General features: G+C 36.9%; 1 protein-coding gene across 2 annotated transcripts; it reads left to right on the top strand.

Annotated features, from left to right (window-relative positions):
* Positions 1-1,082: 1,082 nt before the first annotated feature.
* Positions 1,083-16,915, top strand: LOC139141150 (uncharacterized). Of its 2 annotated transcripts, XM_070710756.1 has the most exons (23): positions 1,084-1,222; positions 2,365-2,423; positions 3,045-3,134; positions 3,548-3,658; positions 3,918-4,046; positions 4,622-4,724; positions 5,221-5,375; positions 6,341-6,533; positions 7,030-7,158; positions 7,544-7,721; positions 8,018-8,139; positions 8,683-8,808; positions 9,396-9,608; positions 10,487-10,650; positions 10,820-10,982; positions 13,391-13,507; positions 13,903-14,060; positions 14,308-14,430; positions 14,715-14,797; positions 15,195-15,235; positions 15,466-15,562; positions 16,072-16,171; positions 16,470-16,915. In XM_070710756.1, exons 1-23 carry the CDS (start codon positions 1,141-1,143, stop codon positions 16,518-16,520), a joined length of 2,787 nt encoding a protein of 928 aa, XP_070566857.1. In that variant the 5' UTR covers positions 1,084-1,140; the 3' UTR covers positions 16,521-16,915. The 2 variants fall into 2 exon arrangements, 1 of the variants encoding a protein (XP_070566857.1); XR_011554141.1 differs by lacking the exons at positions 15,195-15,235; positions 16,470-16,915 and having other exon boundaries at positions 1,083-1,222.
* The last annotated feature ends 991 nt before the right edge of the window (positions 16,916-17,906 follow it).

The following is a 17,906-nucleotide window of genomic DNA, read 5'->3' as shown; positions in this document are numbered from 1 at the left end:
TCGCAATCTTGGTGTCACGATGGATTCTAGTGGCAGTATGTCAGCACATGTTGTCAATGTGTGTAAATCGGCCTCTCATGCTCTTTGGAAGATTGGTAAAATCCGTAATATACTCGATCAGCCTTCAACTGAGAAACTCATTCATGCTTTTATCACATCTCGCCTGGATTATTGCAACAGTTTACTTTTTGGCCTCCCTTCATTTGAAATACGCAAACTGCAAACAATTCAAAATTCGGCAGCTCGACTTGTTACCAAGAAGAGAAAATGTGATCACATTACTCCCATTCTTCGTGACCTTCATTGGCTCCCTGTTGAACAACGTATCCATTTAAAATTCTTTGTATTACTTTCAAAGTTCTCTGTAGTCATGTACCATCTTACCTTCATGAGTTTTGATTAGACGTAGTACTAGTCATACATTGCGTTCATTTTCAAATGGGGAAATTAAGTTACACCAACCCATCGGCCGCACAGCTTACTATGGTGATAGGGCGTTTTCAATATGTGCGCCTCGTCTGTGGAATTCTTTGCCGTCGCACCTTCGTGCATCTCAGTCACTCGATAATTTTAAAGTCGGGTTAAAAACTTACCTGTTTAAGTCATTTATACATGAGTTTTATACCCTTTTAAGTAATTTTATACCTGAGTTTTATTTGTTGATCTTTTTAACCATTTCTTTAGTTTTAGTTTTACCAGCTGTTACTTTTATTGAACATTTGAATTTACTGTTTTTATTTGTCACTTTTTTCTTTGTTTTTAATGTAAAGCGCATTGAGATATTTAAATATGTAATGCGCTATATAAGAAATAAAGATTATGATTATGATTATGATTAATTGACTACGCACGAAAAATCAGGAAATGCGTGAAATTCACTACAGTTGTTTAATTTGCGGTTAACCGTTAAATAACCTATATCACTTCTACATTTACATGTGTATTGCAAGGAATTTATGTACACTCAGCCTGGTACAATTCGTGATGTCATCACCATAACACTTCCTTTTTTCCATTTTTAACTGCGAAAAACCTGGGTGGGCAGTTAGCTCCTATACGCAAAGTACAGCATTCGAAACCTTTATTTATTAACTGTAACGTCAGTGGTATTGCACTCACGTAAGGCGACCGTATACAGTCATGGAGACTTTCCAATTGTCGTTTTTCATCCTCATGTCTTTCAGTAGTCAGGCCAGCATCGTCAACACTTCTTTTCGTACAGGTAAGCCGACGTGTCCCTCTATTTTGACATTTTCAAAGGAGACAGCCTGTCCCAGCCTTTCAAATTCCTCCAATATTCTACGATACTCGTACAACAGAGGTCTAATATAGAACATACCATGAACAGCCACATCTCGTTTGGTACGACCACAGACCGATGACGTCATACATGTCATGGACGAACAAAGGACGGCCTGTAACATGCGTAATGGCGGCATTTTCTGCAGTTTGGTGCCGTGCTACTTCTTAAATATTGCCGCAGAACCATAATTCCGTCAACTGTTTATCACGGATAGCTCCGTTAAAAACCTTTCACCCTTCCTTTCAATCCATGTCCTAGCATACTGTTATACCCCGGAAGTGAATTGATAGCAGTTTCTCTTGGTCTCTGACATGGGTTTGTGCCTCATAGCTTTAAGCTATAACATGTTATCTCTTACGTTCAGTTCATTGTTTCTTCAGATGTCTCCAGCGGGTTAAGTCTTGAAATTGCGTCCGTTTTTCTGTCAAACTACGTATATTTTCAAGCCTGCTGGTATTTACGTCCACTTGTACTTGCCCTAGAAATACAGGAACAAATGTTTACGGCATCTTCAAAAGCTGCACTAGTAGTTCCCGAAACTATTTGTCGAATTTTACGAACACGTCACTTTTCAAAAAAAAAAAATCAATCGCTTGTCTTTTTCGTTTCAGGCTCGATTTTCACACTTTTCTCGTAAAGCACTGGCAATAAAACTTTGAATCGATGCAATTGCTGTACGCCCTAAAATAGCGAAGCGGTGTTTAAAATAGGGCTGTCTTGCAAAAGACGTCATTTTTTTCTAATTGATATGCCAAAGAAATTTTTGTCCGCAAATTCAGAGTACGTCTTTGAAACTTACTCATGCAAGAACGAAGAATACGCAATTTAATGGGCGAATACTAATATTAAAACGGCCACTGAAGGGCGTTTTCACGGATCGGGCAGAAAAAAGTTGCAAAAACAGCCATGCATGCAACACTGAAAAACTTGTCCGCATTCCCCACGCCGCATTTCTTGCGTCAGTGTGTGATGTCGTGTGTGCTGCTACACTTAGTAATAACAGCGCTAACAGTAACAGCGCTATTTAAAATATCGTTTATCCCTCCATAATTTTATTTCAGAGCGTGACAGGTGTGACACGCCAGTTGAAGGAAAGTTCTATTCAGCGAGGTTATCAGAGGTATTTATATGGAATATAAATTCATGGTTCTGCTATTTGATACTGTAATTCATAATTTATTGAGTGATCATTACTCTGACAAATACCAATATCCAAGTTTAGTACCTTTATTGAAGTTACATGCTTTACTCACATTATCCGCCAGCTACTATGACCATTTTTCAGATTCGATGAGACAAGACTAGACTTTGTTTATTTTACGATTTCCCGATAGTTGTCACGACCATATGAAACTCATGATATGCTATTAGTCACGTCGAAGATATTGTATAGCCTTGTTATAAAACACCTTATCCGTTTCCCGCATGTCTTCCTCGTTAAGTCTCGCGAGTTAAGGGCAACGGTTTATCGACATTGTATCAATGTATGATACGAAACGATGATAATTTTATTGACATTGTAGCCGTTACCTTCATCGAAATTTCGGATTTCAGTGGAAACATATTGAAGCCGTTCAATGGGTATACAACAGCAACTATACGATGTCGCTAAGTCTTCGAGTTACCTCTTGGATTATCTCTTTTGTGATTTTTACAGCTTTTGTCATTCTTAAGTACATTGATGAATTTAGAAGTGTTTTAAGTTTCAATGCCGCATATGTCATTGTCCATTTATATTCAGATAACTCCGATAGGTACAGTTGTCCACACTATACCAACTCTCGGGAGTGATATATCAGATAATTTCTTCATAGACGGTAGTACAAACAAGGTGTGTAATCCATATCTTCCTATGTAAAACAAGTGTGCGCCCGCTCTTTTTCCTACATACTGTCGACGTCCGTAGTACGACACGGACTGAGGGTAAAGCTCTATTCATATGTAGCCTGTAAATGAAATAGTTTAGTAATGTTAGGTTACAATTTGATTTGTAATGGGGAAAACTTACGTTGACGAAAGGGTATTATTCACCCGTGACAGGCGTCTATTGTCAGCGCTTATTTTCAGTGTAATGAAGGTTTATTGCCCACGTAAAAAATTGTGCAAATTGATGCAACATTTGCATTACTATTCTAAGTTTTGCTGTCGTTCTTGCGAGTGGCAGTCATCATATTATACCATTAAAGTATATGTAGTTGGTTGTATGACATCAAATTCACACGTGTATACATTAATTTCATTCAGAATGAGAGGTTTCATGTGAGCGACAATGGTACTGTGTACCTTTCGGGATATCTCGACTATGACATCGATCAAAATTATACGCTGAGTGTCTTATCCTACGATGGAAACAACGTAAGTTGACGATGCATTATACAACAAAACCCAATATTCACTGGTAAATCAGAGCATGAGTGATCGCCTCCGCTGGATTCCATAACCGGGCTTTAGTGAAAGCATGAACAAATTGACGGGATTTTTGGTGTCTTTTTATTATTGTCATTCTAACTGATTTTGTTATTTTGGATCCTCCTTCATTTTGTGTCATTACGTTTGCTACAATACATTGATTCTTATCACCATTGTTATTAAGATGAAAAATTACATTTTACAGACGATTGGGAATGGTGTATGTGTAAGACACACATTGGAAGTTACTGTTTTAGATGATTCTGATTGGCCGAGACACTTTAATGACAGTTGCTGTGCTTGCCCTAAGGCTAAACCCCGTCCGAAAGACTACGTACGTACTACAAAAGTTTCTATTCATTTATGATGTATTTGTGAGGGTTTGTTTGTGTAAATACATGCCTCGATGTGAGTACAAATCAGTGCATTGATTTGAATCAGAACATCTGGGGAGTTTTCGACGTCAAAGTGGACGCTTAACGTCAGATGTAAAATATTTAGGCGCGCAGGGTTATTTCAACTTTTGTTAAAATCTGTTTAATGCTGGTCGATAATGGTAAAATTGTTTGAAAATGTCCATGCATGTAACTAAATGTCATATGTTGTTAACTGTGAAGAGGCGTGTAATTAAACTATTATTGCCTGAATACCTTTGTTTATGTGCCCTCGCAGCAGGAGACGATTTGCTCTCCTGGCGTTGGGCAAATTGTCACCCGTTCTCGGGCACATAAACCCATGTATTCAGGCAATAAAAAGTTGATAAGAATTCAAATGTAGTGAATTTCAACTTGTAAAAATGACTGTGGATCTTTATCCCTCAACAAAATAGCAGTGACTGATCTCTATGTTTCATAATGAGAAATTGATAACTGTCTTAACACTGTCGTCATGAACTTATTCTACTTTCAGCCCTTCTTTTTTGAAATAGTAATTGGTGAGGATAACTTACCCTATGACAACACTGGAGTTGGTTTATGGAAGGGCAGAATATACATAGATAGTACGGACGACTGTAAGAACTGGAACTTGTTTACTTAAAAAACGGCGCCGTTATCATTTCTTTATGCCTACATAGTTAAATTACTATATGTATGCGAAACATTGTGACAATAGCTTTTATATACAGTATAATTAATGTTGGATTGTACATGAATCGTCGTCAAGTATAGATGAGGAATGATTGCTTGACACGGGTGGAACTGGCAGTGATGGCAAGGAGTCAAACACCCGCGAACATTCCCTAGCGTCAGTTGAAAAAGTAAACAAACAAGCGATTTAGTTTCATTTCCATATTGCAACATAAACAGGAATTGAAGACATGTGACGATGACCTTATGACCACATGACCTTGTCGTCAGTATTCCGATGGGGAAGTAAACGAACAACAACACAAAACATATTGCTTGTGTTTGTCAACGCTTCACCGACCCAAACTGCCATTGCTCTTTTCGGAAACTGGCCTCTTCCTATTCAATAAATCCAATTGATATAGAACAATCTCTTGCCAGGTCGCATCAGCATATATCTAATGGTGGATGGTACCCAGCTACAAGAAATAGCGCAGTTAGTCCAGGGTGACATCCCTCGAATCCCCGTTGCCTTCAGCTGTGCACACAGGGGCAGGGGACACGAATCTTATGGCGGACATTTGCGATTTCATGAGGTAATCTAATATAGCTCGCCGTGTGAATACTGTTTTTCCGAATAATTTTCTGCGAGTAATTACTCCGTAGTGTAACGTGTTAAAAGTATACTCACACTCAATTTCTATCGAAGCAGCTTTCGATGCATTTTGTTCTGCCTGTCAAGTTTGTTTGAGCTCGAAAAAGAATTTCGCGATACCCATCGTTCAGTTTGTCAATGTAGCCTGTTTCTTGTTAGTGTTTATAACTAACCGTTACACAGGTCCGGAATTCATTTCTCAAACAATATCATTGCATAACGTATAAAATTGTGTTTACTGCTCTCACTTGGTAATTCAATATATATGTGCCTCGGTGAACAGAGTATGAACATTGTTCATCCTTTAGAAAAGACAGTAAAACAACATCATAAAACGTTAAAGATATTGTCCGTTTTTGTATTACCTTTTTGCAACCTTTGTGGATGGCCATATTTTGGAGGAACAGAAATACAATTTACAGGTGTATAATTTCAAAAAGTAATAAAAAGAAGTTTTCTTATGAAGTCTTTTGTTTTACGCTGTATATTGTTGTTAGATAACATGCTTTTGTTTATTTCTTTCTGCAACAAGGTACACCATTCTTGATAGAGTACCCTTCTTTAATTCATAAAAAAAACATGTAATTTGTTCGTACTTGATTAGCGATACGATAAGAATTTTTACGTACAATTACAGGCTATCCATTACAGTTAAAACATCAAGGCTGAAATATGTTGTTGTGTTAAAACTGTTATCATGAAATCAAAGTCTTTAGAGTGCGTCAGTATCATTTATGATCTCATCAATAATACTTCTAGTTACAGATTGACTGGCGTAGCTGTAATGTTTTTAAATTTTGCTTTAAAATATAAAAAGGCTTCCTTCAAAAGGACTAAAGAAATACGTCAGAAATACAATTGCATCTCAAAACTACGCTCAATGTGTAATCTCAAATAATCTTGTAGTCGATAAATAGCACAGCGAAACGTCTACAAAGGGAACACTGGTTCCAAGCAAGACGAAATGACCAATTCTTTCAACTGGACTTTGCGGATGAAATTTACCGGGATGGACTGGGAGAACCGTCTTTTTCGTGCAGAGGCAAATTGCCCAACAGTAATTATGAGTACAAGATTGCCGGGAGAATTAGTATAATTGGTAAGAACATAGAAAGTTAAGACGCATCATATAAGGGTGATTAGACTGTCAAACTTGAGTGACAATATTATTCCGGGTGGGGCAAGACAACAGTAACCCCCTCCAAAAATCCACATTATTTTCTTCAACCATGCACGACGTGTCCGTCAAACCATTGTAAAACAATCCCGGAACATTAAAGTTTGCTAGTTGGAAAACCTCTCATGCCAAGTTTTACGGTAAATTTAACGGTTAACCCTCCATCCCCTCGCAATTGTGCTGTGCTGGTGTAGTCTGGGTTAGGAACACTCTAAAAACCAATATGCCATTAACTTGCATGCCTCGTCATATACCGTAAAAAAGATCACTTCTGATATATTTGATGCCCTTTGGGCATGGGTATATGACCAAAGTCTATCAGGTCGTTTTGATGTCATATCCATACTCAAAGTCTTCTCGCGTCCATTATCAACTTATTTTGACTTTGCTAACACTCTGCCATTATCTTTCTTCGCAGGATGTCCGGAGGGTTACTATGGAACAGAGTGTACGGAGACTTGCATTTGTAAAAACGGAGCGACCTGTCATACGCTCAGAGGTTCCTGTAAATGCCATCCTGGTTGGCAGGGACCTGCATGCGATATCAGTGGGTAGAGATACGGCTTGACAGTTTTCATAAAGTCGGCTTACTAAATGCAAAATACTATTCATTGGTCTTCAACTTACGGACTCGCTTTGTATCGGCAAAGAAATTTAAATTTTCACCGCGCGTGATAACTTCTGTTATTCACGAGTACAAAAAGGAAATATTCTGGATAATATGGTGCAAATTTCGAAGCTCAAATTACCGTAAGCGATAGATATACTCTCGTGAATATCAGAGAACAGAATGTGACGATTGCTTGCACGTAAGGCTCCAGAGGACATTACAGCCAACTATGATATTCATGTAACATGTGACTTTTTATAGGAAACGAATCGCTGTATGTAAGTATAATAATTCTCACCCTACACGTTTTCATATTGTTAAGGTCGCAGCGAAGTTCGTGTGAGCAATTCGCATGTTGAAGTCTACAATGGCGATGATATCGTATTGCGGGCCATGGCATACAACATTTTGCTGAAAAATAGCACCGTGACGTGGTACCGTAATGGTTCAAACAGTTTTTTGAAGGATTCCAAACATTTCAATATCATTGTCGACACAAGGTATGAGGAAGTGTGATCATCAAATATATTTTGTAACTTGTTAGGCCTCTATGAATGGTCGAGCTCCGTTGCAGTGCGATGGACTATTTCAGAGGTGCTAAAAAGGAATACGAAAAGCCAGTAACTTCTTTCAAAGAATTGATAATTTCCATTCTTCTAAAATTGTTTAATAGATGCTATATTACTAACGAAATTGCATTTTTCGCTTGTTTTGGGCTTTCACTTGTTTCCTAATTACAGTAAACTCTCTCTCTCTCTCTCTCTCTCTCTCTCTCATTCTAATATTGATATTACAGTTTAAACATCAGTCGATTGGATATATCACAGGTCCAGGACTGGTTTGAAGGGACATACGTATGTTCTGTAACTGATTCCAGTGGAAATCAGTTTACTGCTACGACAACGCTATCTACAAAGGGTTAGTACGATTCTGGAAACTATGTCTGTGCCTGAGTGTTTAGGTGTTTAGGTATATAGGTATAATAAACACAATTGGAACTAATTTGAATAGAATTGTATATTTATGTTTTCCAAGCTTTTCCAAAGTGTTGGGTACCCTGTAGCTGAATGTTGCAATATTACAAAGTACCCTTAAAACAAGTGCATTGGTTGAAAAGAAAAGCGGATGACATTACATTTGCAAATTAGTTCAAATCGTGTTTATATTTTACTTATGAATGCATGCGTTTCCAATGTGTGTAGTCTATCTATCTATCTATCTATCTATCTATCTATCTATCTATCTATCTATCTATCTATCTTTTTTGGTTTGCATAATAGGTATCCATTCTTTCTCCATTCTCTCTATGGATTCATTGACGTTTCTTTTGATATAATATATCTTTCTGTATAATATCTAATTTTCTGCATATCCTCTTGTAAGTCTGTCTATAAACCACTCAAGAATTGTAGTTGCACCAATCCGAATAACAGTGTACCGTTCATGAACTATTCTTCCCAGGTTGCCATGAAAACTACTATGGTGAAAATTGTGATTTACCTTGCGCCTGTGAGAATGAAGCCATATGTGATCGACATCGAGGCTGCATATGTCGAGCAGGTTGGATGGGCACCTATTGCAATGAAGGTAGCTTACTGTCGTTATTCGACACCTCAAATCTTTGAAAGCTCATTGACGTCTCTTATCATCAACAACACTGTGCTGAATGCTCCCGTCTTAAGCAAAACAGTCTTCTTCTTAGTTCCTTAATAACATCTCAAGTGTGAGCCCCGCCTTTCAGAATGTTTAATTTCTCAGTACTCCATTAGTTCGATTTGCCATTGTCTAGCTACAAAAGTACTTCGTGAGAGTTATAGTTCAAGTTTAATTATGAGAGTTGTGTATCACTAGCAATCAGCGACTAGTTTGCCTCTGCCTGCTAAGTGAAGTGATTGAATACGCAAACGAAGACAGAGCATGTTGAAACACAAAGCAAACTGACAGCTAATGAGTCAAACACAACAGTCTCATTTTAGCAATTACGGAAAGAGACTTGTATCGAATTCAAACTTTCCAATCGAGAGAGTACATATGTTGTCGAATACTATTAAAATCGCTAAATAGGATTAACAACTTCTGAGTGAAAATTTGTACAAACAGGTCTACAAGCTGATACTCGCAGTATAGCAGAATACAACATTATAAATACTCTTAGCGTGTCATTTTCATTTCAGGGTGTTTGCCAGGGTGGTATGGAAATGATTGTGCTTCTCAGTGTATTTGTGAGAACAACTCCACATGTGATACAAAGGATGGCACATGTACTTGTAAGGAAGCGACCTGTGGAAAGTACTGTGACTCGAAATGTGAATGCTACGAAGAACAACATTTCGTCTGTGAAGAGACTACTGGACTTTGCCGTTGTGAGGGAAGTAGATTCCAAGCAGGTAATGAATACCTTAGTCCATTATGCACTTTAGAAGTTTTTACAAACACTGATCGTTCAGTGATCGTTCCTCAAGAACGGTTAACAGTTTTACACCTTCGAGCGCCAAAGTCAATTTTGTTGCCTTCATAAAATGTACCAGAGTCAATTTGTTGTAGAGGTTTTACAAAATTTTGATAAAAATATTTAGCCAATGAAATATGACATCCTTTTGGTCCAAAATAATCAAAGTAATTGCAGAAAAATTCATAACATTGGTAAAATGTTGCACTAAAATTTTGGTGGGAAAATATTACAGCCCTCAAAGGGTTAATCACTAGCTTCACGAGAGTCGAAGTTTTGCCGGCTGACGACGATCCCAACGTCAAGCTTTTCTCTTTATCTCGACATTTTTGTCACTCACTCGAGCAGGTAAATAACGGCGGGTAACGATCACTGTCAATACATTGTACGCACCGGTGTGCTTTAATCGAGTTTTGATTTAGTTTAAGACTTTCTGGTAGCCGGATATGTCCTTTAATATAATTTTTAAATAAATTCAGCTGTAAGATATCATTGCAGATTTATTACAAAAATTACAATTTATACTTGCAATAGGTATTCCAAGATTGTAATTATGGCGGAGGCGCGACAAGGAACATGATAATGACAACGACGACGATGGCGACGACGACGACGACGACGGTGATGATGATGATGATGATGATGATGATGATGATGATTATGATGAATATGATTATGATGGTAGAAGTGGTGGTAGTAACAGGATGATAATGAATACGACAACGACTGATGCGATGTTCGTTGACATCACCCTGGTTGTCATTTGACGTGTGTTCAGTGAAGATCTGACGCTGTGAACACTTCTCTTGGTTTCAGACTCAACGGGATATTCATTTGACATCTTCTTGTTTGCTGTCATTGGCATTGCTAGCGCTGCAATAGCTTTATTTTCCTGCTTGTTATGTCTTGCCCACCCTTTGAGAAGGCATCGACAGGGGTTCAAAACAATCGTCGATACGGAATTCGACAGCTACGTAGAGGTAAGTTCAGATCTCAGTACTGTTTTAAAAGCGTCATTGTCGCATTAATTAGAATGGATAATGCCATTGCCACAAGCAAGGTGCACGGATGGAGTCAAGAGTAGCCGTTCGATTCAATTGGACTCTGTGTTGCACATGTTGGTATGACTACGATTCTTTGTGACAATAGGAACTATTGAGTGAACATCCGGATCTGGACGAGTGGATACTCAAACGGAAAGACATAAAGGTGCAGAAGGAGATAGGATTCGGTGAGTTCGGAAGGATAGAATTGGCAGAACTTCAGAGAAGAGCTGGAACTGTAACGGTTGCCTTAAAATCATTGATGACAAGTACGTTTTGCAAAACATACTCATTTGGTCTTGAACTTTTAACGATTAGTCTTTCTGTGTTTAGCTCTGCTGTCAGCGACGTGGAGCTTATCAAATAGGCTGATTTTCCGTCGTCCGTCCGTCGTCCGCCGTCCGTCAACAATTGCCTTCTACTCCGAAACCGCATGTCCGATTGCTTTGAAATTTGATATGAAGTTCACTTGGGATTACCTCAGTTAGCTTTGTACAGCTCGTGGTGAAATTTGCATATTTGTATATTTGGGGCATTTTTTGTTGTTTTTGGCCAAAACATCTTCTCTTAAACTGCGTGTCCGATTGCTCCTAAATTTCATATACACTTCACTTGGATGAACTCAGTTAAATTTGTTAAAATCAGGGTAAAATTTTCAAATATGTATTTTTAAAGCAATTTTCATCATTTTTGGTCAAAAGTCTTAAGAAATCGTCTTTTTCAAAGTTGCAGGTCAGACAGCTTTGATAGCTTGGATATAGGTCCCAAGGGATGACATTTTTCAATTTTGTTCAAATTGTGCAGAAATATGCAAATTTGTTTTTTAGGACAATAGGCCTATTTGTCTTTTTTGGTGAAAAATTTATTTCACCCAAACTGCTTGTCTGATAACTTTGATATTTCGTATCCAGGTTCATAGGGATAATCAAAACGTGATATATTCAAATTATGATGAAATCTTCAATTTTGTATTTTTGGGCAATTTTTGAGATTTTTGGACAAGATATTTTGGTCCAAAGAAATTGTCTGATAGCTTTGATATTTGGTATACAGGTTGCAACCAACAAACTAAATGTAATATAGTGGATCTATGATGAAATCTGGAATTTGTATTTTTGGAGCAAATTGGTATTTGGTATACAGGTTCCTAGGGGTTTTCTTAAAGCCCCTGTAGCTCTAACTCTTTGAATTTGTTGATCTGAAAAAGGCTTTACATTCTCTGGTTTATTTCTTTAAATTCTCCAAATTTAAAGGACATAGTCCTTTACTACTGAAAAATTGGACCAGTAAATTTGAATTTTTACCTTTATTTTGATTTCCAGCCATTTTTTAAAACTGGTAATATTACAAAGAAAACAAAGTTTATGATGTCCCAGTGGAAATCATTAAGCACTATGCATTGTATTTGTCTACGCTTTCGTTTCTGTGAAGATTCCAAGGCATATATGCACGGCCTGCAGCGTTTTTGCTTTATTTGCATGAAGGCGCCATTTCACGTTTGGGCAATTATTGATCATTTATCTTGCTCAAAATTGCACACGCAGTCTCAGCGGATTATTCTACTTGTATAAACACCCCTCAATGAGTGCATTCCCACTAAGTTGTTTTAGCTTGGAAGTAAAATCACAAAAATAATGCTAAAAGATACAGCTATTGGGCCTTTAATATGATATACTGAAACATTGATGAAATCAGTAATTTTGTATTTTTTGGCATTTTTTGTGCTTTTTGGTGAAATAGTGTTTCTCAAAAAATACTCAATGCTTTGATTTATATGTTCTCAGGGATCTTAATCCGATATGTTCATATTATGACGATATATTCAATTGCGATTTTTGCAGCTATTTAGACATTTTTGTCAAGCCTTCATGAAACGAACTTTCAAAGATTTCCACCAACTCCATCAACACATATGTCACAAGTAGTAATTCTCTACATAACAGAGCGGGACTGTATCGGCCACCCGGTCGCTTGTATATTTTATCACTCATCCAACAGGCGAACCAAATCACTTGATGAGGTACCCCATTGCCCACTACCAAATGGAGCAATGGGGAGTAAAGTACCTTGCTGAGGGGCTAAACACCGTGTTGGAGTCTCGAACTCACCGTCCTCTGATAGTGAGTTGTGAGTTCGGTACCTTGCTACCGCTACTGTCGCCCCACAGTGCCTCCTGAAATTTTGCAAGAATACTGATTATATATATATATATGTATGTATGTATGTATGTATGTATGTATGTATGTATGTATGTATGTATGTATGTATGTATGTATGTATGTATGTATGTATGTATGTGTGAGGGTGTATGTGTGGGTGGGTGGGTGGATGGGGATCGTAAGTTAGTAAATCAGGACCTATATATATTATATCGATACAAAATACTGCAAATTGCTACAAGAGCGACTATCTATGCATTCATTATACAGAAGACTCATACGTGTACATGTAAATGGCTGGGGATTCTGTCCTGCGAAGTCGTGTAATAATACGTTAAAATAGACTATGGCCTGTAAACCTTTCTGTGAAAATGATTTCAAACTTGCTATGTCTGATATTTTACAACACGATAAATAAAACGTGTCTTTCCGATAAGAAATGGTTACATGGATCCAAAACGTGCAATGCACTTTACTCTGTAACATTATATCAAGTATTGTTTCTTGACATTTACAAGAACTACGACACTGTCTTCCGATATCATACCGAGACTTTTGTCATGAGATTGCCTGTTTGAAGAAACTGCAAGGTCACCCAAATATAATTTACCTTCTTGGAATCGTTGTATCTGGCGGTAAGCCTTTCAATTTGTTCGTCTCTTCGGGTAGAACTGGATTGCAAATTCAGTGTTTGTGACTGTGGCTAGGGAAAAAAGCACACCATCAGTTTCTAGTAACGCGATGTTACCATTATTAACGACAAATAGCTTTATGCCAAGGGAGGGGGTATTTATGCATGGTACTCTTATCATCGCTATGGTTTATCATGATTAAACCATAAAATAATCAACCTACACATGATTCCTTTGCATATTAAACTTGTCGTAAATGTAATATGAAGTTTCGTGAGCCGTAACAATCACTGTCTACTTCACTTTTCCTAGCATGCAGTCATATTTCAATTGTTGTACATATTTGTTATTGTTGTTGTTGTTTGCGCATTCGTTTCATCAACCATTTGCCGATGTAGACCCGAAGTACATAATTGTCGAGTATGCGGCACGAGGTGACCTACTTAATTATGTACGAGAATTGCGAAACAGAGGTATCACGCGTCCTGAGGAAGAGAGGCTTCTAGGAATGGCAAGGGATATAACGTTAGCTTTGCAACACATGGAAGAAAACAAGGTTGTTAATTATCAAATTCCAATAGTAAACTATCAAGATTAATGGCATTGTATATTCTCAAGAAAATTTCAGCGCGCATATAATGAATGTTTTAGAATCGCATAGGACTCGGTTTAGTAGATTATATTGCCATAATTTGCACATCACCCTAATTTGTACTATGTAGGATACTCCGTCGCGAGTATGACATTCATGAATATATTAACTAAGAAATGTAATTGACCAAAGCGATGTATTTTTCTTTCAGTTCATTCATCGTGACATTGCTTGTAGAAATGTTCTTATAATGGAAGACTACGTAGCCAAAATTGGTGATTTTGGTTTGAGTCGGGATATCTATGAGACAGGACAATATTGTAAAGACCTCTGGGTAATTGTAACTTTATATATTTCTATGCTAACAGTGTTCAATTCAGGACAAGCAATAGACGTCTTACTCTTTTAAAGCACAGAAAATACTTCAAGCATAAATATAGTCTAGGTTCATTTTCAACCAAATGTAATTGAAAAAAGGTGATTGCAAAAACATTATTGAATGTCTTAGAAAAGCAAAGCTGATAAGGTACATGATTTTTTCGTATAAACACACCGACGGTATGCTGTGAATTTCATTATGAGAGTAAAAGAAATGGAATAATACTGGTTGTCCTACAGTCACCAATTCATGGTCCGCTTCCCTTGAAATGGACGCCACCGGAGTTCCTGCAGGGTGGAGTGTATGACACAAAGGGTGATATGTAAGTAAATTATAAAATTGTCCTATTCAATAACAGTAGACACTTTATCGAGAACAAAATCGTTATCGAACCATGCATGTTTGCCTAGCGACACAGTGTACTCGACGCAATCAAGCAATGTACTACCTGCGAAGTATTTCTTAAAATGTATGAGTAGGCATTTCCTAAAAACCCTTGACCGTAACCAAAACACAGATATAAATGTACCTACATAGTTTGTCACTGTAATAGAAACAACAAAGAACACTGACTAAGCCAATGTCATGTTTCAAGGAAATTTTGATTAGTCAATAAGTTCAGTCATTGATTAATAATTAAAAGTGAGAATGGTATCATACAAATTCAAGAGTTTACTTTTGTCCTGCCTTTTATTGATTTCATTTTAATTTTCTGCCAGCTGGTCATATGGAGTCTTGCTGTGGGAAATTGCTACTTTAGGTACGTCAATTTTGAGCAAAAATAGGAAAACGGTACGTCTTTTGAGTAACAAAGTAAAATTGCTGTAATATCTTTGAATTCAATACGCCGAAAACTTTAAAAAATGTCAGTAGATCATTCCTCATGATAGTATTCAGTCATCCTTGTAACCGGTTGAATCGCAATCGACAAGTGAACAATTTCTAAAGCTTCCATTCAAAAGTAAAGTCTACTTATATTGATTTACACAGGGGAAACGCCGTTTACAAATGTTCCGACGAGTGAAATGACTAAATTCTTCCTCGATGGACAAAGACTTTATCAACCGGAAAGATGCACGAACAGTTTGTAAGTAAATTTAATATGCAATGATTAGGTACATAATACTTTGTTTCTCCTGTGAACTGTTGTGCTGACAACAAAAAGCGCTATACTATTTTTATAGAGAGAAAATATTGAATTGATGGGAGTGAAAAGTTAGCTCTAAAAAAGTAACTCGGAAAACTTCAACATTTATTATAATAATGCTGACGTATTCATTTCATTATGACGATCTAGGGAGTATGAACGTATGAAACGATGTTCTTTTACTTTGTTGTCGATAGCTTGTATCATGTATGCATGTTGGGCAAAAACTTTGCTTCACTAGTACGTGCAATATGTAGGATTATGTGTTTGTTTCGCTCGTTTTTTGTTTCGATAGTGTTTTTTTCATTATTGGCCAGAACATCTATTATCTATTTGGTTTCAATATGCAACGTAGTTCGATCGTCATAGTAAAATTTCGATTGCTTATCGTTTTGCTTTTGATAGTTTTCAATCACTGATTCTATTATTCCCATACCATTGTTATACAGGTACAATATAATGTTGAGATGTTGGCAATTGAAGCCGATTGCAAGACCAAATGCAAGAGAACTGACCAATGAATTGGAAGAGTTGTCAAGACTCGACGAGGTAAGTTATAGTTGGGAAACATAGCTTTCAAATATCAAGTATCTTGGAAATGTCTCTCAAATATCTGGGGAACCAGGTTTCTGAAAGCAAAATGATAAACACAAAGACTGTAATACAGATGGATAGATAGATTGGCATCCGGAGTTGTGAGTTGGTTGGATGAGAAATTGATTTATGGCTTGAAAAGGAGACAAACGACAGGAAGACAGATAGAAAAACAGATCTTTGCAAAGATGTCGTAAGCAAACTTGTGTATAAAGATCATTTATTGAAGTTCCTAAAATGTTACAAATTGCAGAGATTCTTCAATGATATTGTTCCTGAACAATTTGAAATCGAAGACTGGTGAGAAGAATTTATTTGGCACCATACGCTCTATCGTCGAATATTTCGGCAGTGCATCATACAACCGACTTAAATAAAGGTAACCTTAATAAATGGAATGTTCGAGGAACTCTTGTCAGCATCGTGTGAAGGAAGGCGAACATATAAAGAAAGAGTCAAGTTTGTAAAATCTCAAAGCAATGGACATTCTGAGGATTGGGCCGTCCAAATAATATATAAGAGTGTCGAGCTAGGAATCCTTTCACTTCTATCTGACGATTGCAGGATGCATGAAACTTAAGTAATAGATTTCATTACTTTGTACTTGCAGTAATCTGTTTATTTATAACGCTCTTCTTAGCATCGAGCACTGTAATTTCCCATTACGACATTTATATACTTCGATATATATGTATATACATACATATATATATATATATATATATATATATATATATATATATATATATATATATATATATATATATGTATGTATGTATGTATGTATGTATGTATGTATGTATGTATGTATTATATAAATTACTTCAAAATTAACACGATTGGAACTAATTTGGGATAATTGGATCTTTTATTTAAAAAGAGATGATCTTACATTTGCGGATTGAAATGACATTACTTCACCATCCACTAATCCAAAATTAGTTCCAATCGGGTATATAGCCAGAGATTGATTGAAATAGAGCTAGACATGCATATTCACGGTTTTGCTTCGAAACAACATATTTCCATGTGTATAGCAGAACTTAAACCCATTGATTAGTACGTCACTTTATTCAGATTTGACTTTTACCCTCTCAATAATTTTGTATTCTGTTGAATGTAATTACTGTATGTTATTAAATAGTGGTATTTCTTGAAGAAGTTTCAAGCATTGTGATTTTTTTGCAAAAACGTTTGCATGATATAATGCATATTTCTTACTGCTTCTCGCTTCTACTTTCCTTGGCTAAAGACATCAAATCAGGTCCAATAATCATTATCATTCAAGGTAACTATGAAATTTACCAGGTCCAAGGAATATATCGAAAATGACAAAGGCAATGGGGTACCGAGAAACACAGGTTCACGCCCAAGAAATGAAACGTTAACTGAAAAGTCAAAGAGTCCCGAGTCGTGTACTCTACCTATTTTGCAATTTTACATCGAGAATCAACTTACATACGAACGAAAATTACATTTTTTTATTAAGAGTGTCCTAATTTGATCGCTAAAGAAGCGGAGGCCAGTGCGCATTATCCAGTACCGAATCTATCTTGATAAGAAAATCGCCAACCGGAAGATAATGAACACCTAATGTGACTGTCTCCCAGGTTGACACAACATCAATGAGGTGCATTCCAGTTTCATTACATTAGACATAATGCGAACACATGACCTAAACCTGCATGAT

Source organism: Ptychodera flava, chromosome 9, assembly GCF_041260155.1.
Source record: "Ptychodera flava strain L36383 chromosome 9, AS_Pfla_20210202, whole genome shotgun sequence".
NCBI classification, from domain to species: domain Eukaryota; kingdom Metazoa; phylum Hemichordata; class Enteropneusta; family Ptychoderidae; genus Ptychodera; species Ptychodera flava.
The sequence above is the reverse complement of the archived record's forward strand: the minus strand, read 5'-3'. Positions and strand labels throughout refer to the sequence as shown.